This window comes from Harpegnathos saltator, unplaced genomic scaffold (assembly GCF_003227715.2).
Source record: "Harpegnathos saltator strain DR-91 unplaced genomic scaffold, Hsal_v8.6 scaffold406, whole genome shotgun sequence".
In the NCBI taxonomy this organism is placed as follows: domain Eukaryota; kingdom Metazoa; phylum Arthropoda; class Insecta; order Hymenoptera; family Formicidae; genus Harpegnathos; species Harpegnathos saltator.
This window is the reverse complement of record NW_020230213.1, coordinates 303,073-329,987: the sequence shown is the minus strand read 5'-3', so window position 1 is coordinate 329,987 and position 26,915 is coordinate 303,073. Positions and strand designations below refer to the sequence as shown.

The following is a 26,915-nucleotide window of genomic DNA, read 5'->3' as shown; positions in this document are numbered from 1 at the left end:
CAGGCGTATTTTTCGCTTCTGGGAGTAGTTTCTGCTTGGAAAGGTAGTTTTTCGTAGATATAAAATTCTGATATTTCTTTTGGTTATCACTACTTATAGTCTCAGTTCAAAAAAACTCAAATTTTATTCTTAAAACAGTTATAAAAATCGGGCGTTAAAGGATTAAAGGACGGCACAAAATGTGTCGCGACAAAATTGTTGGTCAAGAGCGCAAGGACGAATTCAATATTGGGACGCACTTGGTTCATCTCGTCCCTCTTTCGGAATGCGACAAAACCACTCCTCCTCCCTCTCACTCGCTTGCTCCAGCTTCCGCTCACTCTTATCTTCTTTTATAAATGAGGTACAAAACTATTTTCTCCCAAAGCGGCGCGCCGCTAAATCCTCCCTTCTCAACTTTGAAAAGAGATACAACTCCACCGCGCCGTTTATTTCGCGCACGCGCGCGCGCAACATTTATTTAAGCGAATGGCCGCGGCCGCGCGCGCAAAGTTCGTAACAGTTGCGCAAAATCTCCGTGAAGCATCGGCAGGCTATTACGGCGCGACGAGAGGGGACGACGAAAATCGGAGCTATTTGCCAGATTGCATTCATCGTCGCCGTGGCTTGTTTTTTCAGAAAACACGCGTTTTCGAGGTCGCACGAAGTTTGCGGAGTCGAGTGAACCGCCCTGTGTGAAGTACCTTTCGTATACGCTTACAAGCACCCTCGTCGGAAGTGGCACGGAGATTACGTTTGTAACTTCTCTTGCGCTCTCCCTCTTGCCCGCCCTCTCGAGCGTCCGTTATAACATTCCCACTCGTTATGTAAACACTGCGCGTGTATATATAATTTCATTATCTAAATATTATTACTTAAGCGACTACGCGCACGCGCGCCACCCCGCGTATTACTCTCCCCGCATTATATTTATAATTCGGCGCTATTTATTCAGCGGAAGTCCCAAAGACGACGTATGTATTTCGAGCCGCCTTTGTCACCGCCGCGTTGTAAATTAAATTAATACCGCAAAATTATAATCAACGGCGCGTGTAGCGCCGTGTATTTGCACGGAATGAACGCGTTCGTTTCCGAATTGAAACAACGCTCCGTGTGCGTTCGCGATCCGAAAGGAACTCTGACTGGTCCTTTTTCGCGAAAAAGCGGGGCAGAAGGAGATAGAGAGAGAGAGAAAGAAATAAAAGCACCGCGACATCGCGACGTCAAAGTTATCGGAGCTGGCCGATCCGCCGGCATAAATCGCGCGGATAAATTGAGTTTGCGCGCGACGCGAGATGAATGCGTGCTTCTGTTTCAATCGCGACCGCGTCGAAACTGTCTCACTGTAACGAAGGTATTTAGCCGCGCTTGCGAACGTGCTAATTAAATCCGAGATTATGTAAACGAAATAATTATCAACGGACTGCGATGGCGCTGATGCGAGTACAGAGGGAGCGAACGTGCTTTAAACGCGAAACGTGCACCGCAGCATGCGAACGTGCGAGGAGCATGCGTGTTACAAAGCTCGAATGGCATTAACCCTCTGGATACGATCCTCATAATGCATTCTCCGCCGTACAATTCGCCGCGGAACGATATCACGACTGAATACACCCAACATTACGCGCGAAAATCCGCGAATCCATTGTACGCAAAATGCGATCGTTTCGATCGTTGCGACGGCGCGCTTCGCGCTGACAGAAAAGCGTTATCGTGTTTAAACAGACCGACTCTCCAAGAAATGTTTCATTCTTCCTCCTGAGATCGCGCGCGACGACCGACATTCATGTTTGAAAATCACTCGCATTTCGATCGATCTTTCGCAGAGAGTGACTGCTGAGAAGTGTCTCGGCAACCTAAAAATTTGCCGATCGAAATTTCGTAGTCTGTACGTTGAAAATTTTTAAAGTGTTTCATTTTCTCGTCTGAATATTTCTGACTGTTGATAACGCGACGATCGAATCGTCGCGGAAGCTCACGCTGGGCGCGTTTCGATGGTGCCACTTTCCATACAGATTGAAAGAGAGAGGGAATAAGGTGGCGACAATTTTGAACGTTGATAACGACAGAGAAATAACGGTGTTTGATCAATACTCGATGTTTGTTGAACGAGTTGGACGTAAAAAATTGTATTTAGAAGTCGATTTCTCATTTACGATTAAATAGAGTGTTAATTTGTGTTGATTTTTATCTATACGGTGCAAAGTGCTTATAAGTTATTATATTCATTCGAAAGAGTGCTGATGATCCCCTTCTAGGGACGAAATAGACGAGTATAGTGTGACGAGGATCCTCTTTGGAGATGAAGTGGAGATGAGTCATCAAAACTCATTCGTATAAAGTGGCGCGAGTCCTCTTTGAAGGTGAGGTGATTGAGTTATCAAAATTCATTCATATAGAGTGCCGAGAATCCTCTTTGAAAGTGAGGTGGTTGAGTTATCAAAACTCATTCGTATAAAGTGGCGAAGATCTTTTTTAGAGGTAAGATGGTTGAGTTATCAAAACTCATTCGTATAGAGTGATGAGGATTCTCCTTGGAAGTGAGGGGATTGACTCTTCAAAACTCATTCGTATAGAGTGGTGAAAATCCTCTTTGGAGGTTAGGTAGTTGAGTCATTAAGACTCATTCATATAGAGTAGCGAGGATCCTCTTTGGAGGTGAGGTGGTTAAGTTATCAAAATTCATTCATACAGAGTGGCGAAGATTGTTTTGGAAGTAAGATGGTTGATTCATCAAAACTCATTCGTATAGAGTGACGAGGATTCTGTTTGGAAATAAGGTAGTTCAGTTATCAAATTCGCTCGAATAGAATGCCGAGGATCCTCTTCGGAGGTTAGATATTCGAATTATCTCAAACTCACTGGAATAGAATGTCGAGGACCCTCCTTACTGGGGTGAGATGGTCAAGTCATTAGACTTATTTGGATGTTGATAACTTTTTTCGAAATGCAAAGTGATAAAATTACTATATTTAATCGTACGGAGTATTGAGGAGTGTGTCCAAAAAAGAGGTGGATAACAAGTTCCCAAATTTCTCGAAAAATACTACACCGGCTTGGCGAAGACTTGTGAGACGACGCTATCTGGTGAGGAAGTACCGGAGGTATACGAAAGGGCAATTTTATTTTTTAAAGGGCAATTGAATCTAAATACGAGGCGATCTGTGTTCATAAATACCGGAGGTATTTATAAAGACGATCATACCGATCATAACCAATTGGTTTTCTTTTCTTTAAATTACCCTCAATTTTAATACTGATTTATTTCTTTAAAATTAATTGAAATTTTAATTACTCAATAAAAGCATTCTGAAGGGCAATTTAATTACATAAAAGTAACACGACGCGTTACAACCAGAAAAGAAGTATAGTTACAACAGGGTTTCTCAACCTTTTTTGTATTTCGCACCCCTAAAAATTTATTGATGAATCTTCGCACTCCTTACAAAAAAAATTATTTATATGTTTTATAGTAAAAATTAATTGTTAGGGTTTTAAGGTAGGAAATTAATTTATAACAATTTATTATTACATAGTATTGTTTTATAGAAATTAACTATCATTTTAATATTATGAAATTATTATCCATGGTATCAAGCTTTGCATAATAATACGTAATGAATATAAATATATGTACAGATACGTAAAAAATATATAATTTTAATAACATGTTTTTAATTTAATAGTAAAAGTACCGGATTATTCTAGAATTCATCTTAATCATTATTAAATAATACAATCACTTTTCCTCGCATCCCCAAGAATATTTATTCGCACCCCCGGTTGGGAACCCCTGTCTTATACTAACAGTCTTTTTTTTGCAACGACATACCTCACATGCCTCGTGGCGCAATCGTGCTCGTGTAATGACGCGACGAACGTGAACGCAAGCAGTGTGCAGAACCGAAGAACGAGAAGAACGGCGTTTGTTTCACATTTGTACGTCGATTTTTCGCCGAAATGCGGGAAAAAGTTCGAAAGTCGCGCCAATTGGCGACGCACGTCCTTTGACGCGCGCGCGAATACACATTGTAGTGCTCTCCCACCTCGGATTTCGCACCTGTCGGCGCTCGACTCAAAGGAGCGGTATGCAACATTGTAGGCGGGCCATGGACCCGGTCAAAGGACTCGCCGCCGCTCCCCCATGTCTGCGTGCGAGATTGTCGTAGCCACACGGACTAAATTGCACTCAAAAACTGAGACTATGCCGTTCTCAATGAGAACGATCGTCTCTCTCGGCTGCGATGGTTATAATAATATAAAAGAATATTGCAATTTAATATCGAAAAGTGCAAAATATATTGCACTTCTCGATATTGCAATATGTTTTTGCAATACCCTTCGATCGCGCCAGCGTTCAAGTGCTTATTACGATTTAGTCCAAGACTGCGTTGGTTCGTGAGATTTTTGCGAATCGTCGGTGTACTATTTACGAATTAATAAAAATCTAATTAATTTATGCACAAACGTCGTGATCAAATTTATCAATTTATTGCATTTGGATAAATCCCGATGCAAGAGAATCGAATGAGTGTCGTTTAGGGTTTAGAATTTAACCAAGCTCGGAGAGAAACTGCAATTTTCGTCGCGTGTCCGTAAAGCGCCGTCGAGCGGAAGAGTTAAATAATTTACGCATTAACGTTTTCATATTTTAAGTGAGACAAACGGCGGGCGCACGGTCATGATATTTTCAGGGGCGCTGAATAAAACAAGCGGAAGAAGAAAAGGCGCCCCCTGCGTTCCATAACAAAAAAAAAGGAGTAAAAGAGAGAGAGAGAGAGAGAGAGAGAGAGAGAGGAAAAAGGAAGAAATATCCAGTCCGGATCTAGTTCTTGCTTAATACTCGACTGCCACGAAAATCGCAGATTTTTAGACTGCGCTGATTCTCATGCGCGAGAATAATAAAACAGGCGGCGTACGGCTTTCTCTCACGTGCGCGAATAATAAAGCGAGGTTAACCCTATTCGACGTTTTTCCAAATTAGCATAGTGCCGCCGCCGCGCCGGCTCTAACCACGCGTGCGCAAGCACGCACGCACAATCGTCACAACACACACACACACACACACGCATGGCACGCACCTTTGAGGCAAATTTTGTTCCTCTTGAAGACCAAGACGGTGTCGTTGTATTTGGTGCCAGGCGGCGCGGTGACATTCAATCTCAGCGCCAGAGGAATTTCGGCGCTAACGACGCCCGAGCACGGCAATCTGATCCTGAATACTTGCAGGGTGACTGGAACCTCACCCCTAGCGGATACGTTCACCCTCGGCGGCAGCAACGCCATCACTCCAGAAGACGGTCCACCTGGTACGCCCACCACGTCATAATCCAGCTCCATGGAGTACGATAGCTGAAAGAGGAACAGAGACGCGCTTCGCAAAACTTCGCCGTTTGATGGACAAGGGTCGCGACGAGATGGGAGATAAACATACAAGCGCGGCCATCTTCGTCGCGCTGTAAGCCGACGCACGGAAGAGACTCTCGTTGAGTAACTCCGTCATTCATCATCGTTCCTCTCGTATCTCCCTCTGCCATTTTGTTTCCTTGTACTCCTATTTCGTCAATCGATATAGCGTGAGATAAATACAAGTGTCGCATGAGTCATTCATAGGAGATGCAATTTTTGCAAATCTTCTTGCAAGAAGTTTCCGACAAATTGATTAGGTGTACAAATGAATAATCCAAACTTTTTAAGCAGCTAAAAAATTAAGTTTCACATAATTAAATTTTCCTGCTCCTTTACGATAATGTAATGTTGACATATAGCTATTAAGAATTATATTTAGTATAGCGGAAGGCTCAACATAACCTCAAAAATTATTCAGTCCAGTACAGTCAAAAATGGCAGCAGATAAGGTACATATCCAATACTCCGTTCTTTACGAATTTCAACAAGGAAAAAATGTTGCAAGAGCATGTGAATCGATTTGTTCCTTTCTCGGCGAAGTTGTTGTGTCATACGATGTGTGTGCATTTTGATTTAGACGGTTGAAAAGCAGCGATTTTAGTCTGAGTGACAAAGAACGTCCTGGAGGCCCCCGAAAGTGCGGCAATAATGATTTGGAGCAATTGTTCGCTGAGAATTCAGTACCAACGCATAAAAAAGTTTGCAGAGCAGTTAGGAGTAACGCAACAAATTATTTCCAAACTCCTACACGAGATGGGGAAGATTCAGAAAGAAAGAAAATAAGTTCCGCATGAACTCAATGAGCCCAACAAAAATCAACGAGTGGCAGTGTGTCTTTCTCTTCTCGATAAGCAGCGTAAAGAGCCTTTTTTGTGGAAAATTATTACGGGCGATGTGGATATTCTATGACAATTCGAAACGCAAAAAGTCATGAGTAAATCCCGGCGAATCATCAACATTTGTCACAAAGCCAAAACACTTCGGAAAAAAGATTCTGTTCTGCGTTTGGTGGGATATGTAAGGTATGATTTATCATGAGCTATTAAAATTGTATGAAACAATTATTGCGGACTGCTACCAATACTAATTAATCCGTTTGAGTCAAGAATTAGAACGAAATGCTCATATAGTGACAAAAAAGAACGTCCTGTAAAATTGTTGCATGATAACGCAACGTTCTTTCGACAAATAATTAGCGAGATATCATAAGTTAAATGTTGAAAAAGTTACCAAGTTTTCCTTAAATATCTCAAAAAATATTAGACAAATAAAGAAATGTTTCAGACAAAAGTTGTTCAAATTAATTGGCGGAAAAAGATAATATAATAAAAAATTGGGATTTTCATTTTCATTTAAGAAAATCGATGATCAGTGAATATCTCGAAAATGGCGCCATCTATAAACAAAATCCTATGGCTGTTTTATGTCCTTCTTCAAACCAAATAACTTTTGTCTGAAATATTTTCCGATTTAACGCTGTTTCTGAGATATTTGAGTGCAAACTTTAAAATGGGACATTCTGTATAGCCGAAAACATTCTCATCTTCACTACTCTCTTCGTAATATTCTTCATCAAATGTCGTAATAAATATTTTATACTTTTAGAAATATTTAGCAATATGCTTTTAAAAATAATAATAGAGACACTGTATTGTGTGTGTGTGTGTGTGTGTGTGTGACGATGTTTATGAATCCATTAAACGTTTAAACGATTATCATTCACAGTTTAGTTAAACTATACTTTAAACTACGTTTTATTCTGATCTATCTATTGAAAACAGTTTAATGCTTTTGAACAGAGTTTAAACTTCGACCTAAGTTTAAACCATTATTGAAAAACCGGCCCTAAGCCGCACATTGCTTCTACGACAAAAGACATCATAATAAGTCTTGGTTGGGACGTCTTGCAGCACCCGGGATATTCACCAGACATCCTACCGATTACCACTTGTTCCGGTCGATGCAATATGCCTTGTCCGATACGCACTTTAAATCAATGGATGAAATCCGAAAATGGCTTGACGACTTTATCGTGTTCAAAAATACAACATTTTTCCGACATGGAATTCATCAGCTGCCTGAAATATGGCATAAAGTTATAGAAAACAACGATGAATACTTTAACTGACAAATTTGTTTGACTTTTTTTTAAAATAAACCATGAATTTTCAGCTGAAAAATTTGGATTATTCATTTGCCGTACACCTAATACATATATCTGTCTCTAACCGGGTTTATAACACGAAAATTTCTGTCGTGAAATACTTTTTTACGCTTTTTACCCTTTTTCGAACAACATATCCCAGCCGGTGGTAAACTGGTACGATACGGTCTTGCTAGACAAATGTTAAAATTCCCCGCGCGCAGCGAAACGTTCCGCTAAACAATACGTTCCGAGAGCCGACAGGGGAGCCCCTGTGCCGTTAGGAAATATCCGCTTTAAAGCCGTCTTTAAACCTCCTCGCGCCGCGCGCGAGGCGAGTCTTTACGCCGATAACACAACTCATTGCAAATATAATATATCTCACGTGTACATTACGATCGCGAATCGCGCTGCTCTGTATCGAGAACATGCTCACTTTGCCAGGAGGAAGAAATCGTTAAGAAGCGTTATCTACGCTCATGCTTCAACGCGGACTTCCCTCCGGCGCCTTCGCTCTCCCCCTCCGCCACGAAACCGACCTCCTGTTCGGAAAAGTATTCCGGTTATCGTTCGCCGGACGATATGCCGGCACGTAATAAAAACAACCGCGACCGCCGTAACTCATGGAAACGCGAGACTCGCGGTCCCTTCGCGCGCGCGCTCGCATACGATTGCGCGTATTAACGTTATAGATCCACGAGTGCACACGCACACGCATATATATACTTTACGCGAAGCATCGAGAGAGGCTACGCGATATATCACCGCGAAATCCCGCGCGTCGGTCTATTCCGTATTTACTGGCCGCCCATCTCGTAACTTTTAAGCCCGCGTCGCGCGCCACCGACACACAAGAGTCCTCGCCTTCCGCTCCCCCCTCCCCCCCTCATCCGCCCCCCGGGCCGGTCGCGCGCGCCATCCTGGAACGGCACGGCAGCGCGACCTAATCACCCCCGCGCTCTGTCATTCGAGATTGGCCGCCGAACGGCTAGGAGGGAGGGGCGGGAGGATTGGCGGACGACGGAACGGCAGCCGCGAGTACTGTGTTCTGGCACGCCACAAGTTTTACGAGGTGGCATAAATAACCTGGTTAGTGCTTCGTGATGCGGTGTCAACGGAAAGGCGACTCCACCCTCTGTGCGAGCACCGTCGGCTCTCCGGTAATCGTCGTAATCGTCGCGACGGGGGGTCGACGCGGTGGCGTGACACCTGCATATCGTACCCCCGTTGCGAGCCGCGCGGCAGCAAGAGAGAAAGAGAGCGAAAGAAAGAAGGAGGGAGGGAGGGAGAGAGAGAGAGAGAGAGATCGTGCGGTATTTATTATTTTTTCCCCACGTAAGTCAGCCCCGCGAGCGCAAACTCGCGCGACGCGCCACCGCGAGCGAAACAAACGGACACCGCAGAGGGAGGGGGGGGTCGCGCGGGTGTCACGGCACTCCCTGCGGTCCCCTCCCTCCCTCCCGCGCCGACGGGTTACCGATATCAGGCCTCTCGAAGAGCGCGTAGATCATTTCACGTGTCGGCCCCCGCTCGGGCCTTTCCCTTTAATTACGCAAAGTGGCTCAGTTTTACGGCGGACGATTTATTTTGATTTCGAGCGTATCACGCGAGCGATTACTCATCGCCGGCCGCGCGCGGCACGCCGCGGCGGCCACGGCGGCGTGGATTATGACTCGAAAGTGCGCAAGGAGTTTATTCCTGCGGCCCCGCGGTGCACCACCCGGCCGTTAGCGCGTTAACATTCCTGCTGTCTTGGCGAGGAAAAAAGGACTCATTACCGTAAATCAGCGTGGCTCTCCTTCGCGCGGAATCCATGGTGTTTCATCGGAACGAAACATTTTATACGCGCGGATTCCATTCGGCGAAACTTTCGCGCGCGGAAATAGAGTCTCGGGAAAGCAAATAAAGCTCTCTTTCTCTTTCTCTCTTTGTCTCTCTCTTTCTCGCGCGCGCCCTCTCTCTCTCTCTCTCTCTCTCTCTCTCTCTCTCTCTGTCTCTCTCCTGTCTTCCTGTCTCTCGATGGGGAAGACGAATGACGAATGGCATTTCCGATTTTCTTCAGCCGGCACACGCGAGCTTTTTCATAGTGAATGCGCTCGGCTGGCATCGGTCCTAATTGACGGTAACTTAATGACGATGCGGTTGAATCGAGAACGCGCTGTCGAGGGTGGTTTCCACGTCGACGGGACGCCGTTTGCCCCGTAATCGCTCCGAGGGTGGCGATGACGTGACATCTATCCGTCGCATTCGAGCTGCCAGGGATAAAGCGTGTTTTCACCGTTCCACCTACGCGACGGGTAGTAATTGACAGAAGTGCCTCGTTCTCTCGTCGAAAAGCCACCCTTTTCTTTCATTCGCGCCGCCCTTTTCTCCCGCGATAAATCAACTGCGCGAGCGGCGGGACTAAACGCGCTCGCGTCTCTCGAAATTGCTCTCGAACTCGTTCGCCGGAAATGGGCCGATATCCCTAAACAAATCTCAATTAATTTGTAGCACCGCGCACGCAAATGTGTTTTGTAACGCGAGACGCGGCGAGCTCGCGGTCGCACGAGAATGAAATTCGATTCGGGGTGGCTATCCGAGCCAACAGATCACCGCGACGTGTAATGCTTGACGTTTGATTGAATTACCCGGGCGGTCGCGTGTTTTTCCAACGTGACACAAAAATACGCGGGGGAGAGTGTCCGCTTCGTGAAATCGCAAGCGCATGCGTCTTCCTCGAGAGTGAAATCTGTATCATAAAAAATAAAAGTAATTTCAGAACAAGCGGAATCATCTAAATTTTAGGAGATTTTATTCTTATGTATGGCCTCAAGAGCATTCCTCTACGATTAAGAAAATATTATTCTTAAAGTTAGAGAGATTATGTGTTATATGTATGATGCAAATCTTATTGATTTTAATATAAATTTCCTCTTATACACAGATTATTTAATCTTCTTTTATTATTTATTCTTACTTTATTCTTATTGGTTATACTAGTTAAATTCAAAACAATTATTATAATATAGAGCGAAAAGTAATATATATATACATATATATATATATATATATATATATATGTACTTCTGGCTCCAGTTCTACAATAAGTAGACACGAATGAAATAAGATCGTCGTAACAAATAAATTTCCAATTAGTTTTGTTATGTACTTCATAGCTACAAAGATGTTCGTCGTAACCAATTGTATAAAACACAGTTAAAAGAAAGAATATATGATTCAACTTCTTGCAATAGATTGTAAACTGTATTTGACCAAATATGGGTAAATTATCTTCGTTATATATGCATAACAGTAAGAACACATTAAACTTAAAAAGAAGCGGCTAAAATCAGTGAAATCCAAATTGGAGTGGCTTATTGGCAGACGCTCTAAATTATCACTCTGCAACAAACTTTTGTTATATAAACAAATTACCAAACCACTGTGGGCATATGGTATTCAGATTTGGAGAAATACAAATAATGAAATACAAACATTTCAAAATAAAGCGCGACATTTCATAGTAAATGCGCTGTGGTACTGTCGAAATACCGACATTCATAGATATCTAAAAACGAATACGATAATTGAAGAACGCAACAAGGCTGCTAAGGGTCATCAGTAGGGTCTCTACAACCATCATAACGTCGATGCATCTCGTCTACTGCGCACCCTAGGACAGATGAGGCGGTTAAAACGGGTCAAACCTACAGACTTGTTTCTTCTCTGATTAGGGAGCAGCTAAAGGATATATGAGTGCAAAACAGCAGGACTTGAATGATGGTCTTTGCAAAGTAGTGGGTACCACTGCGGTCCCATTCATTTCTAACTTTTCAACACATTTCAACACATAATAACTCGTATATTAATAGAATATTGTAAAACGATCTAACTTGACCAGGTTGATACTGGTGAGGTCTCGCTAAGACCAATTAATTAAAAAAGGAAGAAGAAAAAGATATGTTACAGCAACATACATACTTTTTATGAAAAACCTTCGAAATATTCGGACTCATGAGAACATGGTTATTTTTTCGTTCATGTCTGAGGGTAGTGCATGACTGCACAAAAGACTGCACAAAAAGCCGACATTCAAATCAACATATTCTTCTTCGTATAAGAGGAAAATTAATTGATATAAGAGGAAATCCTGTTGAAATGAGAGGAAACAAGTCAGAATAATATCTAATAAATTTTAGATAAATGGTCCGCTTTAATCGCTTTATCGCTGAAGAGGATTTTTTTTTTTTCTATAAAAGGCTTTGCTTAGAATATGAGACTATGGGAAAAATCACTTCACAAAGAGAATACTCTTTTTTCAGTGATGGATCGAAATTTCCCCCCGAGAAAAATATCCCGTCGCGTGTACTAATTAATCGCGACCGCATCGTTAATTGCAACGAGACGGGAATGTCGCGATAAAATTCCCAAACGAATCGCAGCCGTCGATTCTTCTCATTCGCGCCGAGGGATGGTTCGGCTGAAGGGGTAGGGCTCACGAGTGATTTCCTGCAGCTGCAAGCGTTTGCTTAATATCCAGTCTCGGATTCTCGTAATAGCGTAAAAATGTTTGCCGAAGAGAGCGTCTGCTCCTCTCCCTCCCTCCCTCTCTCTCTCTCTCTCTCTCTCTCTCTCTCTTTCTCTCGTATATCACCGGCCCCCTCTCGAATCCGGAAAGAACACAGTCATGGGCGTCGACGTGATTTTTCTTACGGGACGTAACAGACATTTTCCTCGCTCGTCGTCGCCGACGAGACCCGCGCTGCATCTCAGGTCTGCTTAACCTCAGTCGATTACCCTCGCCGGTTACGGGCGACAAGCGCACGCGATACTGAGAGCTGAGACGCACGCTCTCAGCCTTACGGTATTTAGCCGGCGACGCTATTTTCTCACTCGCGCGAAGCCGGCCTAATGATTTCACCGGTGGTGGCTCGCATCCCCGAGGCTACGGAACGGCTTGAGTTCTACCCCTGTAAATCTTTTTACGCCAGCTTGCTCTTCGGCGTGGAGACACAGTCAAAGGGCGCAGCGACGAGAGCGGGCTGTACCCCCCGCTGACTGCGGCAACCCCCCGGCGACGCCCATGAGCGCGGTGTCGCGTGAATTGTGATCCGTCAAGCTTCTTCCGTGTTTCCCGCGCACGAGCGTGTACGAGCAACGGATGTGTGTGTGTGTGTGTGTGTGTGTAAGTGAGTGAGTGAGTGAGTGAGTAAGTGACGTGCGTTCGCGCGTGTCTCTGTGTACAGAACAAACTTCGATTCCAGAGACGACGAGAGAGAGAGAGAGAGAGAGAGAGAGAGAGAGAGAGAGAGCGCGGCCTGCGCGCCACCGCGCGCCATTGTTGCTGTCGATGAAAAGGAAGTCGTATAACACGAGGGAATCCTATCGTCCGACACCAGGAAGGAAACGCCCGTGGCTTTTAAAGGGACGAGGCTGCTCCCTCCCCTTGCTCGATTTATACCGAAATTATGCCGCGATTTTGTATTATCGGCCGGCATCGGAGAGAATATTAAAGGACGAAGGCGGGCTGATTTATCCTGGAATTATTCCCGGGCTCGCGGTATTATTTGCGTCCTTGTGTTATATTCCAGCGAGCGAGCCCGCCGAGCTTGATTCGGCTGGATGCGCGTGAGCGATGAAAAATGTGCGGCCATGCGAAAAGTACGATGATAAACGCGGCATGAAGCGTACAGAAAAGGGTCAACGCCGATCGCGCGCGCGGCTTCGGTGATTAATCGCGCCGCCCGGGGGGCTTTTCGAGATAGGTTTCAATATCGCGGAGTCCAGGGAGAGAGAGAGAGAGAGAGAGGACACTAATAAGCTTAGATAATATTATATCTCTTAACGGGGCCGCCCCCGAGCGTGTGCGCGCCGTTCGATTCTCGATTGAGGGCGGAGTGCGCTGTATTCCGCCGCCCTCGCGCGGCGTAATCCGCGTGTTTGAGCGCAGATCCGAGTAAAAATCTATATAAATCGTCTCGCTTTGCGCGCGCCCGCCCGAGATATTGTCATTTCAATCGAACCAAGAGTGCGCGAGGAGAGCGGCCTCGTCCGGATCAATTGGGCTTTAACTCGCAAAATGGATCCGCGGGTGAGGTTTACTCTGCAAGGCGCGTTCGGTGTATACTCCTCATCGAAATGATCGGTGGCGAAGCTGTGAGACGGAAGTTTCGGCTTCAAATTAGAGAATTAAAAGTCAGTGATTGTTCATGAGATAGCCTTCCGACTGGTTTCGAACGCAGAACTGTTTTACCGAACTGATTCATTTTACGAGAGTATCGTCGTCATTGTCATCAGCAGCAGATATGCTTTCATCTTTCGGCCCCCGAAGGCACCCGATGTAACCGTCCGGCAATTCACTCGAATTACACGCCCTTTCGTGTTATTTCCCTTCAATAATATTACTCTCATTACCATAGAGAGTAGTAAATTCGCCATGGTAAACGTTATATTTAAATTGAACGAAAACACGTTAAACAAATATTATCGAAATGCAGTTATGTCGGGCGCGCGCGCATACCTGTGTAGCCGAAAATATATGATTCGAACCGATATCCATCTGTGCGTAACCCACGAAATTAGTCACGTGTCGCTAAGCACTCGGCGCACCGGTCGTGTAATTTTTATGGGAATTTTCCGTTTTATCCTTTACGAGATTGAATCCGCACGGTTTTATCTATCGCGCGGCCGATCGATTAAAAGGCTATATTTTTCGAGTGGTTCATAAAAAAGAAAATACATAGAGGAGGTAGTATTTTATTATTTATAAATAATGCGACAATACAGCATAATGGGTCGGCGAGAAAATGGGGTAGTAATGTGGCCTTCGACTAAATTTGATACAAAAATCTGATACATTGATTTTGTTTAAAATAACACAAAGTGTTTGGTTACGAAATTATATATTTATTCAAGTTAAACTCTTGAGAGGGGAATAATTATGAATATAATATTGCGAATTTGTAATTGCGGATATCGACTTACTTGTTAGGAAATACAACCTGTTAGAAAGACAGCAATGTGGTGCAAACGTAAGTTCGACAGTGGATTACAAATTAGAATCGATTTATCGAATAATTACTCTTTGGTATAAAAGCCTCGAAAGAGAGACAATATTTGTCAGCGTTTTTGTGAGGCCACATTAGCAGAATGTCACGCTATTTTATTTACCTTTGCATAATTTGAAAGACGTACCGCCGAATAAAATGTCAAGTAACAAACTCAATTATTCAATTATACATATATTCGTGTGCTAATAGATCGATGCTCAAGTTTAAAAATAATAAGAAAATATATCTAATTAAATGCTAAAATGTACCTTGAAAAACATTTCGAAATGTTCGAGAATAAAACTGCGTTATAAAAAGCGCTAGCTATTGTGTATTGATATATTAACATCACTGTGCATTGGGCAAATCACTAGACAAATGATTCCATGAGTAACAATTGAAATTTGCTACCTAATAACGGAAATATTGAAAGTGGTTGTACTACCTACAAGGTAGCCACAATGCCATCTTCTCCTTCATGTACAGGGTGTTTCGGATTTTTTGGTAACGAAAAATTGTGTAGATTAATCAGGTCAAAGTGAAGAAAAGTCACGTACTGTTTTGCAAAAATCGCAATAGTTAAAAGTTATTAATGATTGCAAATGACCACCTAGGCTCCTTTAGTTGATAACCTGAAAATTTGCGTACTTATTTGCAAAGTGATAAAGGACTTTTTCGTTCAGAATGACCTGATCTACAATTATATGACGGCCATTGTGTCTAGCGATAGATATGACTATATTGAACTTTGAACCCCGAATCTCGAATCTGTCACTAGGCACAATAGCCGTCATATAATTGTAGATTGGATCATTCTAAACAAAAAATCTTTCATCATTTTGCAAATAAGTACGCAAATTTTCATCAATTAATGCTATCAATTAAAAAAGCTTCTAGATGTAGTCATTTTCAATCATTAATAATGTAATATTAACCATTGCGATTTTTGCAAAACGGTACATGACTTCTCAGTCTGATCTGATTAATCTTCACAATTTTTCGTTTCTAAAAGATTCCGGACACCCTATATATATACAGGGTGCTAAATTTCAAACGTAACAGGTAAAAAATCTCGAAAACTATGAAAGATATTAAAAAAAGCTAAAACAGGTGTTCCATAATTTCGAAGGGGAAAGAGAGTAGCATTTATCAGTTTTTTATTCGGAGGGCATTTTCAAGGTCAGTTGAAGGTCAACTTAATTTTTTTAAATAGAAAGCCCAATTTTTTATTATATCTTCTTTTTCTACCAATTGATTTTAACAACTTTTGTCTGAAACATTTTTTCCTTTGCCTAATATCTTTTGAAATATTTAAGGAAACCTTGGTAACTTTTTCAACATTTAACTTACGATATCTCGCTAACTATTCGTCGAAAGAAAAAATAGTACTAGACTTTTTTACTTTATTTGCTATCAAGAATATATTACTATAATAGTGCCCTAACTTTTGTTAACTTATCGACCTTTGGGAATTTCAAAATTATTAAATTATTAATATATGCGCTTGTCATCGTTTCCAACATTTCAGCATTTGGAAGCCCTGAGCAACCCCTCCCCCGTGCTCTGTGCGAGCTCGATCACGTGGCTTCAAAATGATAAATTAAAGAGCAAGAGTCACGCGAGAAAGCGAGAAATCCCGTCGAGATTTAATTCATTTTTATAGAAAGTCTACAAGTGCTACAAGTCCCTGCGTGCGCGGGAAAACAGAAAAGCATCGCGTATAAGAGCCCGGCGATGCTTTGCCCGAGATTCCTCCTATGGTTTCCCTCTTGCTCTTGGTGTCGTGCAATAACGAAATGCCATTGGCCTTTTCGCGTGTGTCCACCCTACCTCCTATCGCCGCCAAGCCCCTCAAACCACGGTAGTTTCGAGTTTACGCTTTGATTCGATTTTCCTTTTCTTTGACCGATGGCCTTTAAGTCGCGAGAAATTAAATCGGGCTCTTTGACAGCTGTACGGCACGGGAGACTCGCGGTATTTCGAGAATTTCTCGATGAGGGCAAGGTCTCGGGGCGAAGGTTCAAGTCGCACCTAGAATGTATGTCAAAATACCGCTTGCGCTTTCGCCCGACGATTTCACGTTGGAACCAACCAAAGAATTTCCTCGAAAATCTACGGAAACTCACGACGCCGCATTCGACGCGTTTAATCGACGTCGAACGAAACTGCGAAAGCCAAATAACCATTTCCCCTCTGGCGTTATTTACGTTGACCAGAAACCTGTCGTTTTGATCACTTCAAGTAGAAACGGTCCCTTGATCGTCGGTAGATCCGGCCATCCGCAGAGAATCGAAAGTCGCGCGTGCGAGACGAGAAAGCCGGAAGATCAGCGAGCGAAGTGAAATAATCCGCGTCATAATCCGCGATCAACGAGGCAGCACGGCCGAGCTGAACTCTCCGAACAATACGGTACCCTTACAGTCGTTACGAAAAAGCGGTAAGGGCGCAGGAACGCGGCGAGAGAAAAGCCCGAGGACGTTGAGGGAGATATGCCACGGCGGATACACGTGAAAGTATCGCGCGCGCGCGAAATTTGTCAGTGGTCGAGCAACGGCTTAATCATCCCGACGTGAATTAATACACGCATATTCAACGCTCTTTCTGGGCGCGACGATAACGCTCGATTACGGCCGATAAAGAGGGAAAAAGGCGGCTCTCACACGCGGGAATATCGCGTGCGAGCGAGCGCGAGCGACGAACAAACGGACGAACAAACGGGAGCCCTTTAACATCCCTCTCGGCATCTACTCGCGAGGTGCTCTTTAGAGGCACGCAAAGGACGCTTAGTCTCACCGTAATATCTCAATCGTAGTAGTACATATATACGTACAGCTCTCCGCTAATGCTCTCGTAACGTAGATAGACGACGAGTCGCCGAGTCTCTCTCCGGGCGAGAGAGGGAGCGAGAGAAGCGAAGGCGGCTCTTCGTTTCGGACAGCGTTTATACGGAGGCGTCTTAATGCCACTTCCGACGACACGATGAATTAATCACCCTCGTTCCAGCGCCCCTTTTGACTGCCCCTCTCCCGGTCGTTGCTTCGTAGGCAAATGAATTAACAACAAGGGAGAGCGGTTAGCGAAGAAACCTCTCTCTCTCTCTCTCTCTCTCTCTCTCCCTCTCCCCCTCTCTCCCTCTTCCCCTCTGCCGCGGCAGCCGTTAATGATGAACGCTCGTCATTTACGTAACGACGATACCGTCGGTGCATGAGATTAATTAAAGGTAATAGGTAGTAAAACTGATTAATACAGTGTTCGCTTGTTGTGTGCCGCGAGTGAGCAGTTTTCGCTTCGCGGAGGAAGGAGCTAGGAGCTGGAGAGAATCGGCAGTCCGCGGACTGCAAATGCCGTTTGGACAAAGTTGCGGTATTAAACATCGCTCCCATCGACGGAGAAGAGCCGGTTAAAATTAATGAAAAATATTCCGTCGGAAAAACCCGAAGATCCGCGCGAACAAACGCGCACGAGGCGACCCAAGTAAAAAAATTAATAGGGTTCTAGAAAGGGCCTGATTATTTTTCTCTAACATTAATTGGGCCCTAGTAGAAATAGAAAGCGACAGATGTGTAACAAATGGTTTAACGGGTCCTGATAAAGCAATATTAATAGGGTCTTATGAAGAAATATTTTTATTATTGCTTGAGTAAAAATATTCGTTCTTTTCATTCCAAAAAGTTTAGACTGCAATTTCTTTATTTCTTTATAACCTTGTTGGTATACAACAAGAATTTTTTATTTTAAAAATATAGCATACTTTACGATAAAATATAGCGTTCTTTATATATAAAACTCCTGCTACTGTTTTTATTAAAGTTTGCTGCACTTCACAAGGAAGGCAATACTAGAAAACCCCTTGGAAGAGACTAATGAATATGGCAACTAATAAAATTTGTTTTTAATTGCAGTATAATTAAAAAATCTTTAAAAAACCAGATAGAGCGTATCTACTAAAACAATATTAAACTATGATAATTTTATTACACGTTCCAGATCTTATTGATTTTCTATAACAAAACTTGTATTGTTGTATTGTATTGATTTCGTATATCTAAAGCATTCTTAAAAGATCCTTCTAAGGCCCACATCAGTTTTCCATGTTAACCGGCTTACGGTTAGTCCCGAGTCTGACTCGAAGTAAGATTTACTACTTCAAGTCTGCCATTTTTAATCCGCCATTTTGAATATTGCAACAACAACCTCCAATTTGAAATCAACACGTTCGAAAACTATTATAAAACATGAAAGTAAATATTTTCCTCCGCAGAAAAAATCTAACCATTTTGATACTAATTTCTGCCAGTAAATAGAACCGCAAGAGGGTTAAAGCGTTATTTCGTAAAATCTAAGATACCCCTAAAAAATTCTTCAAAAAACCCTTATCACTTCTCCCTATAAAAGTTTTATTTATTAAATCTAAGGCACCTCTAATAAATCCTCCTAAGGCCCTCATCAGTTTTCCTTATCAAAGCCTTATTTCGTAAAATCTAAGATAGCCTTAAAAAATCCATCTCGAGACCTGATATGGTAATAATGAAGCATCCTTTTTTAGAATATCCTACTTTCAGCCTTATCGGGGCCTTATGCTTCATGAGGATGACCCTAACAATTTTTTGCTCGGGGAGTAGAAGCCGGCTCGGCTGTTGTCGTCCGGGAAAATTTAATGCACGGAGAAGAAATTTACCCTTACACTCGATTCAAACGTTTCGCTCTCCTACGCATCTGGAGCGTACCCGCTGGAAATTACAACAAAACGGAGAAGGTCTTCTTTAATATTTTAAATAGTTCAAGTTCTACGTTCACGTTCCGGAATGTCAATTAAGTGAATCGAGCGATTCCGCCGGAGGAGTTGCTCTCGCTCAGGCTCCCGAGTGGAAATTCATTGAAGATCCAACGGCTTCGATGCGAAGCGAGCCGGCCAATTACCGATCCTTCGATATACGTATCATTTCGCGAGACGCGAGACGCTCGCGTCCTTATCGAGGATCGATCCGCGCGTCGAGGCGGGCGGAACTTGCGCCGCCACCGTGACGAAGCGAGCGACGAGCGAGCGGTTTTAAACGCTTTAATTATTAGCCCGACTGTACCGCCGAACCGAGCCGAGAGAACAAGAACGCCGTACAAAGGGTGCAGGCGAGGCAAGGGCTGTTTGCACCCTCGGTGTTAACGCAATATACTCGCTCTAGGGCGCAGCACACTTAGTATGTGTACACGAGCGCGTCGGCCGCGTCTGTCTGCGGGCTGTCTGTCCACGCGCGCGTCCATGTTCCCTTGTACGAGCCCGCTACCTGCGTCCTGCGAGACGAGTCCTTCCTGCGTACTCCTCGCTTCCCGCCGCCTCCCGTCACCAGTTGTTCGTGTTCGCGGTATATTCGCGGTGCTCGGGGATGCTTCTCCGCGCTCGTCGCTCGTCCCCGGCCGATCTCGGATTTTTCTCTCACGAGGGACACGCCCCTCCGGCCGGATTATACTCCGCAGTTGGAAAAAAGGAATCGACCGATGTTTAATTAGCGCCGGACCCCGTTTTAATCGCACCGTTACGCCGATTAATCTCCCCGCGATACCGCTTTCTTCCCGGGACTTTCGTGAAACCCGAGCTCGGCGAGTTTTCGCTTCGGTGTCTCTCCGTTTCCGTTCTCTTCCTCACACTTTCCTCTCTCGTCTCGCTCGTTCTCTCACATCTCCGCGTCTGCGATCAACATCTCGTGGCGTACTAAGCGAGTACTATTCGGCGTCTCCGTCGCACTCGTGCGTATCGTCGCAGTCGCTTATTCATTTTGCCGAGTTTCGTCTTCCCGAATATCACTTGTCTTCGTTTTCTCTGCCTCCGTGAAAGAGGGAGGCCTCTTGCTTCTTCGTAGCTCCCCCCTCCTCTCTCCCTGCCGCCGCTCCTTTACTCTCGTTACTCGTGTCCATTCTCCCTCTCCCCTCCTGCGCACTCTCTCGTCACATTATTCTTTATTTCTTAATTCTCGAGGTACCCTCCCGCACTCACAGCCGCACGCACAATCGTACATGAATATACCAGGTCTGTAAATATGAAGCAGGAATTTGCCCATAGATGGCCCTAGCTGTCAATGTAGTTACCGTCAAACCGCGTCATTGGCGCCATTTCCATTTGTTGACATCTGACAAAGATTTTCAACTCACAACAATACAAGTTTCATACAACAGCATAGTTTGTAATAGCGTTGAACATGTCGAATTTTGTGCCTGGAGGCTACGATTTGCGGACAGCATTGCTTTTCTGTTACCATTTGAAGAAAACTGCTGCGGAATCGCATCGAATGCTTGTCGAAGCTTACGGTGAGCATGCTCTTGGTAAATCACATGCTTTGAGTGGTTTAAAAAATTCAAACGTGGCGATTTTGACGTGAGAAACGAAGAACGTGGAAGATCACCGAAAAAGTTTGAAGACAGCGAAACGCAACAACAATTCGCGGATCAATTAAATATGACACGAGAAGCCGTCTCCATACGTTTGAAAGCCATGGGAAAGATCTAGAAGATGGGAAAATGGGTTCCACATGAACTGAATGAAAGACAGCAGGAAAACCGAAAAATCAGTTGCGAAATGCTGCTCGTCAGGTACAAAAGGAAGTCATTTCTCCATCGAATTGTGACTGGCGATGAAAGTGGATATATTTTGAGAATCCTAAGCGTAAAAGATCATGGGTAACTCCAGGCGAACCATCGACATCGACTGCAAGGCCAAATCGCTAACGGACGGAAGACAATGCTCTGTGTTTGGTGGGATCAGAAGGGTGTGATCTATTATGAGCTGCTAAAACCTGGCGAAACCGTTCATACTGAACGCTACCGACAACAAATGATCGATTTGAATCAAGCTTTGCGTGAAAAACGACCAGAATATCAAGAAAGACAACACAGAGTGATTTTGCTTCATGATAATGCACCATCACACACAGCAAAACTGGTGAAGGAAACGATCGAGGCGTTTCGTTGGGAAATACTTTCGCATGCGGCTTACTCACCAGACTTGGCTCCGTCCGATTACTACTTATTTGTATCGATGGGACACGCATTTGCTGAGCAACGCTTCACTTCTTACGAAAATGTACGAAAGTGGCTCGATGGCTGGTTTGCCTCAAAAGAGCAACAGTTTTTTTGCCGTGGCATCCACAAATTGTCAGACAGGTGGGAAAAATGTATAGCTAGCGATGTATAGCTAGCAATACTTCGAATAAAATATTTTTTATCATTTTCATACAATAAACGTGTATTTTCTACACAAAAATTCCGGTTTCATATTTACACACCTGGTATTAGGTATACAAATGAATAATCCCAATTTTTCAGCTAAATTCAAAGTTTATATTAAAAGAAAGTAAAACAAATTTCTCAATCAAAGTATTCGCCGTTGTTTCCTATAACTTTAACCCTTTCACTGTTAGTGGGACCTATACTTCCCACTTTTTCTTGATTCAATTTTGCATTGTAAATCACATAATTTTGAAGAACCAATCGGGGATTTGAGTTTTCCAAATAACTGAATAGTTGTTCAACATACTCTAATAGGTTTTTATACCCAATTATTCATTTGTGATTATTGAATACAAATCAAAGTTGAAAAATGTGTTTTTTTAGGGAAAAATCGATTCCTCGGAGAGTATTGAAGAGATCTGAAATTTTCATCAAATATTTTTCTGATGTTGTACAAAAACATATATTTTTTTCAGTATTTTTTTGCAAGTTAGATTTTTTTTTATAAACAAATATTTCGACAAAAACGGCCGAAATTTGATCTCTTTGCACTTTTTAGCTTTATTTTCCTAGTTTTTTCATTCTGTATCTCCATTTTATCCATACTATCAATATTATTTTACTCAAAAATGAATGTTTAATCTCTAATAAGCATAAATATGCAGTATTGAATATTTTCCCATATAAATTTTTTCCAGCTCGATCGAGTTCCATCGTCTAGAATCATATGTTATTATTACGACCTGGTCATTATTTAATAATAATTGGAATTTTCATTAATTTTGTGCATCATGCCATATTGAGTCCGCCATTTTGAATTTTGCAAATTTGACTTTAGATTCGTAATCAGCGACCCAAAAAAACATAGGACTACCAAATATTTTAATCATTTTTTCAAGGGAAGTTAATTCAGCAGTGAAACGGTTAGGTCATCTTTCAGGCATGAATGGCAGCTGATGAATCCCATGTCGGAAAAATGTTGTCTTTGGAGACGATAAGGTCATCAAGCCATTTTCGGATTCCATTCACTGATTTGAAGTGCGTATCGGACAAGGCATCGACCGAAACAAGTATTCGGTAGAAGCCATGTCTGGTGAATTTGCTGGGTGTTGCAAGACGTCTCAACCAAAACTCATTACGATGTCTTTTGTCGTAGAAGCAATGTTATGATGTACCAATTTCACAGGACGTTCTCTTTTGCCATTATACGAGCGTTTTCTAATTCTTGACTCAAGCGGATTCATTGTGTTAGCGATCCGCAGTAATTGTTTCATTCGATTTTAATAGCCCATGATAAATCACGCCCTATATATCCCACCAAATGCAGAGCAGAATCTTCTTTCCGAAGTGTTTTAGCTTTGTGACAAATGTTGATGATTCTCTGGGATTTACCCATGGGGACTTTTTGCGTTTTAGATTGTCATAAAATATCCACTTCTCATCGCCCGTAACAATTTTTCAAAAGAAAGACTTTTTACGCTGCTTATTGATAAGAAAAAGACACACTGTCACTCGTTGATTTTTGTTGGCTTCAATGAGTTCCTGAAGAACTTATTTTCCTTCCTCCTTAATCTTCCCCATCTCGTGTAGGGGTTTGGAAATAATCTGTTGCGTTACTCCTAACTGCTCTGCAAGCTTTTTTTGCGTTTGTGCTGAATTTTTAGCGAGCAGTTGCTCCAAATCATTGTTGCCGCACTTTCGAGGGCCTCCAGGACGTTGTTTGTCACTCAGACTGAAATCGCCGCTTTCAACTCTTTGAGGCACGTATTTTTCAGAAAATCCGAATCACATGAAAATTTATATACGGGGGTTTCTGGGGTCGCTGATGACGAATCCGTTATCAGATTTTCGAAATTCAAGATGGAGGATCCAAGATGGCGGAAGCAAAAAATCGCGATGATTTCGGTGACAATGGGTATTGTGGGGTTTTTGGGATCACTGATTACAAATCTGTTATCAGATTTTCAAAATTAAAGATAGCAAATTCAAGATGGTGGCCAAGAGAGGTAGTAAAGAGAAAACTTCGACAATCTTGACAAGGATTTGTACCAGAGGATTATCGAGGTTGCTAATTACGAATTCGTCTTCAGATTCTAGAGATTCGAGATGTCAGATTGAAGATACTTGAACAAAATTCGTGAGATCTTGGTCAAGAGAAAATCAAGCCATAGGGATATTTGAGGTCGTTGAATACGGATCTGTATCCAGATACTTGAAATTCAAGAAAAGGAGTTGATCTCAGTAGCTCATGTGATCATTCTTGGCGTTACTCAGGGCTAACGGCGGGGACGTGACGAGTTCTAATTCCATCTTTTTTTATTTTTTTTGTATTTTTGCAATATTTTTGCAATATCAGGTAAATATATTAGAATTTCATGATCCGCCAATTTGAATCTGCAATCTTGAACAATGAGTTTTGGACTTCGGATTCGTAATCAGCGACCTTGAAAGCTAACCAAAGTACAATTTCAGCTAATCATAAAAAGTTTAGGATCCGCCATCTTGAAAAATAAATTTTAGAATTTGGATCTCAGATTCGTAATCAGCAACCTCAAAAACTTACCAGAGTACAATTTTAGCTAATTTAATAAAAATTCTATGACCCGCCATCTTGAATCTGCCGTCTTGGAAAATTAATTTTGGAATTTGGACTTCAGCTTCGTAATCAGCGATCCAAAAAACCCCTAAATCTTGATTTTGAGCAACAAATTCACTCATAGTTCATGAAAAATGATTTTTTTCTGTAAAAATGTGTATTTTTCACGCTTTGTTTATTTATAATAAATGGACAACTTATGCAAAACACTTTTCAATCTTTCTTATGTGTGTTCCCATATCATATAAGAAGCTAACAAACGCAAAAAACTCGACAAGAATCCCTCAAATATGAAATATTTCATGAAAATGTGAGAATAAATAAGTGGCAAGTATACTTACCACTATGCCTCAAAGGGTTAAACTGTCTAAACCAAAATGCACACACATCGTATACGATACAACAGCTTCGCCGAGAAAGGAACAAATCGATTTGCACGCTCTTGTAGCATTTTTTCTTTGTTAAAATTCGTAAAGAATGCAGTGTCGGATATGCACCTTATCTGCTGCCATTTTTGACTGTACTGAACTGAATAATTTTTGAGGTTATATCGAACCTTCCGCCATACCAAATGTAATTCTTAATAGCTATATGTCAACATTACGTAACCGTAAAAGAGCGGGAGAATGTGATTATTTGAAGCTTAATTTCTTAGCCGCTTAAAACAGTTTGGATTATTCATTTGTACACCTAATAACTCTCCGCGGACGTCTCTCGAGACGCAGGCGCAGAGACAAAGAAGGGTATCGGCCGCGGAATGTCGACCGGGGGACAACCACGGTAATGATAGGATAACGAGAACGGAGAAGTCGGCGTCGAAATAAAAATTTGCACCCCGCGCGGAAAGTATAACGATTGGGGAGAGCGTGACGGGCCGCTTGCTAACGATCGGGAAAGTCATTAGAGCGCAAGTCGAGAAACGAGCGAAGCGGCGAGAGACGAGTCGCGAGAGTTTTTAATTTAAGATTCGACTCGATCCCTGCCTCCGATTTGTTCCACGCCGGGGCGCGACGGTGGACCAATAACTATCGGCGTCTCGAATACCTGCGAAAAGCGATGGGAGTTGGGGCGAATTTTCTAACGAACGAACGAACGAACGAATGAACTACACGGCGACTCGAGTGATTCCGCTTCCTCCTTGCGCGCTTCCTCCAATCTCTTACTCTTTCTTACCCCCTCGTTTCGATTTCGACATCGCGCTTGTTTGAGAAGCAATCTCTCGCAATTTTACGACACTCACCGGTGCGATCGGATTATCAGCGCCGATCGAGTCGCCGAAGCTCGCTCGCTCGCGTCTGGAAATTTCGCACACCTTGTAGCTCGGCGAAAGCCGCGCCACACACGATTGGAGGGTAGCGCGCTTGGGGACCGGCGCGGCGCAATATCCCGGGCCTTTTCCGCGAAGTTAAGCTCGTTGCTCGGCGACAGGGTCAAATCGTGCGAGACTAATTTTATTACACGGAAGTCCAGTTAATTGGCGCCAGGAGCGTATAAATTGCAGCGGCCTGGCGACACTCGCGCCGACCGCGCAGACGTGGAGCAGTTTATCCCTAATGCGAAAACATTGCTTCCCCTTGGTCGCGCGTAGCGAGGGACCAGGTCGGAAGGTAGTCACGTAAAGGATTGCTGGAATTCCCGCAGGAATCTCGTGCGACGTCTAGCCGGCGCTTACTTACTACCGTTGCCTCGGCCGGTCGGCCGGCCGGCCCGTCCGCCCGCCCGCGCCGACTCCTCCGCCGATATTGGACGTCGTAATCGTTTAATCCCGCGAACGGCTTATTGCCGAACGGATCAAAAAGAAGGACGACCGCGGCGACCTCGGCCTTGCGCGCGACGTAACGGCCGCGCCGTTCTAAGTCTGTCGGCGGAAATCTCTGCGAAAATCGGGCCAGCTTAACCAGCCAGCGCGGTCGCTGTCGGCCGCGCGAACTTCGCGGAACAGTTCGCCGGGCGAAGTTCTAACCGAATCTGATGGCCCCGCGAAGTCTGCGACCGATTACAAGTCCGAGTCGGAGAACGTCGGGGCTTTCGAGCATGAGCGCGCGAGGCTTCCATTATTTCGCTCGCGTCGTTGCGCCTCGCATGACGGTGCGCGTTGCGAGGCTGTTTATACAAGCCGAAGGCACAGTATAAGAAAGAACAGTAGGTTCACTCGGTGGCGGTGCTTCTGATCTCAGGTACAAGCTACAAGACCGCCATGTTATTCATTGTGCGCGGGTTATAATTTGAATGACAATGAACAGTAGCTAAAACAGATTTATTGCTGTTTTTCAATATTTACTGTCAAATCTATAATATACATTATAAAATAATATAAAAGTATGAACTATTATTAATACAATATGTTAATAATATTATAATTAATAATATATAGCATATTACTAATTATAATATATAAAGATGTATATATATACAGGGTGCTAAATTTCAAACGTAGCGAGTAAAAAATCTCGAAAACTAATTGATATTGAGGTCCGCCTTTTTTTTTATATTTTTCTATATTGTTTCGAATGGGACACATTTGGATTAAAACAAAATT

At 43.3% G+C, this 26,915-nt stretch overlaps 1 protein-coding gene across 3 annotated transcripts in view; it reads right to left on the bottom strand.

Moving 5' to 3' along the window:
• Nucleotides 1–26,915, bottom strand: part of LOC105186818 (tyrosine-protein kinase Drl) — a 152,445-nt gene that overhangs the window by 40,774 nt on the left and 84,756 nt on the right. For 2 of the 3 annotated variants that reach the window (XM_011147293.3, XM_025301268.1), the window contains one exon: nucleotides 5,061–5,331. In XM_011147293.3, the coding sequence (XP_011145595.1) occupies nucleotides 5,061–5,331 (271 nt within the window). Of the gene's footprint in view, nucleotides 1–5,060; nucleotides 5,332–5,413; nucleotides 5,498–26,915 lie in introns of those variants that run through there. The other variant, XM_025301267.1, reaches the window with a different exon arrangement.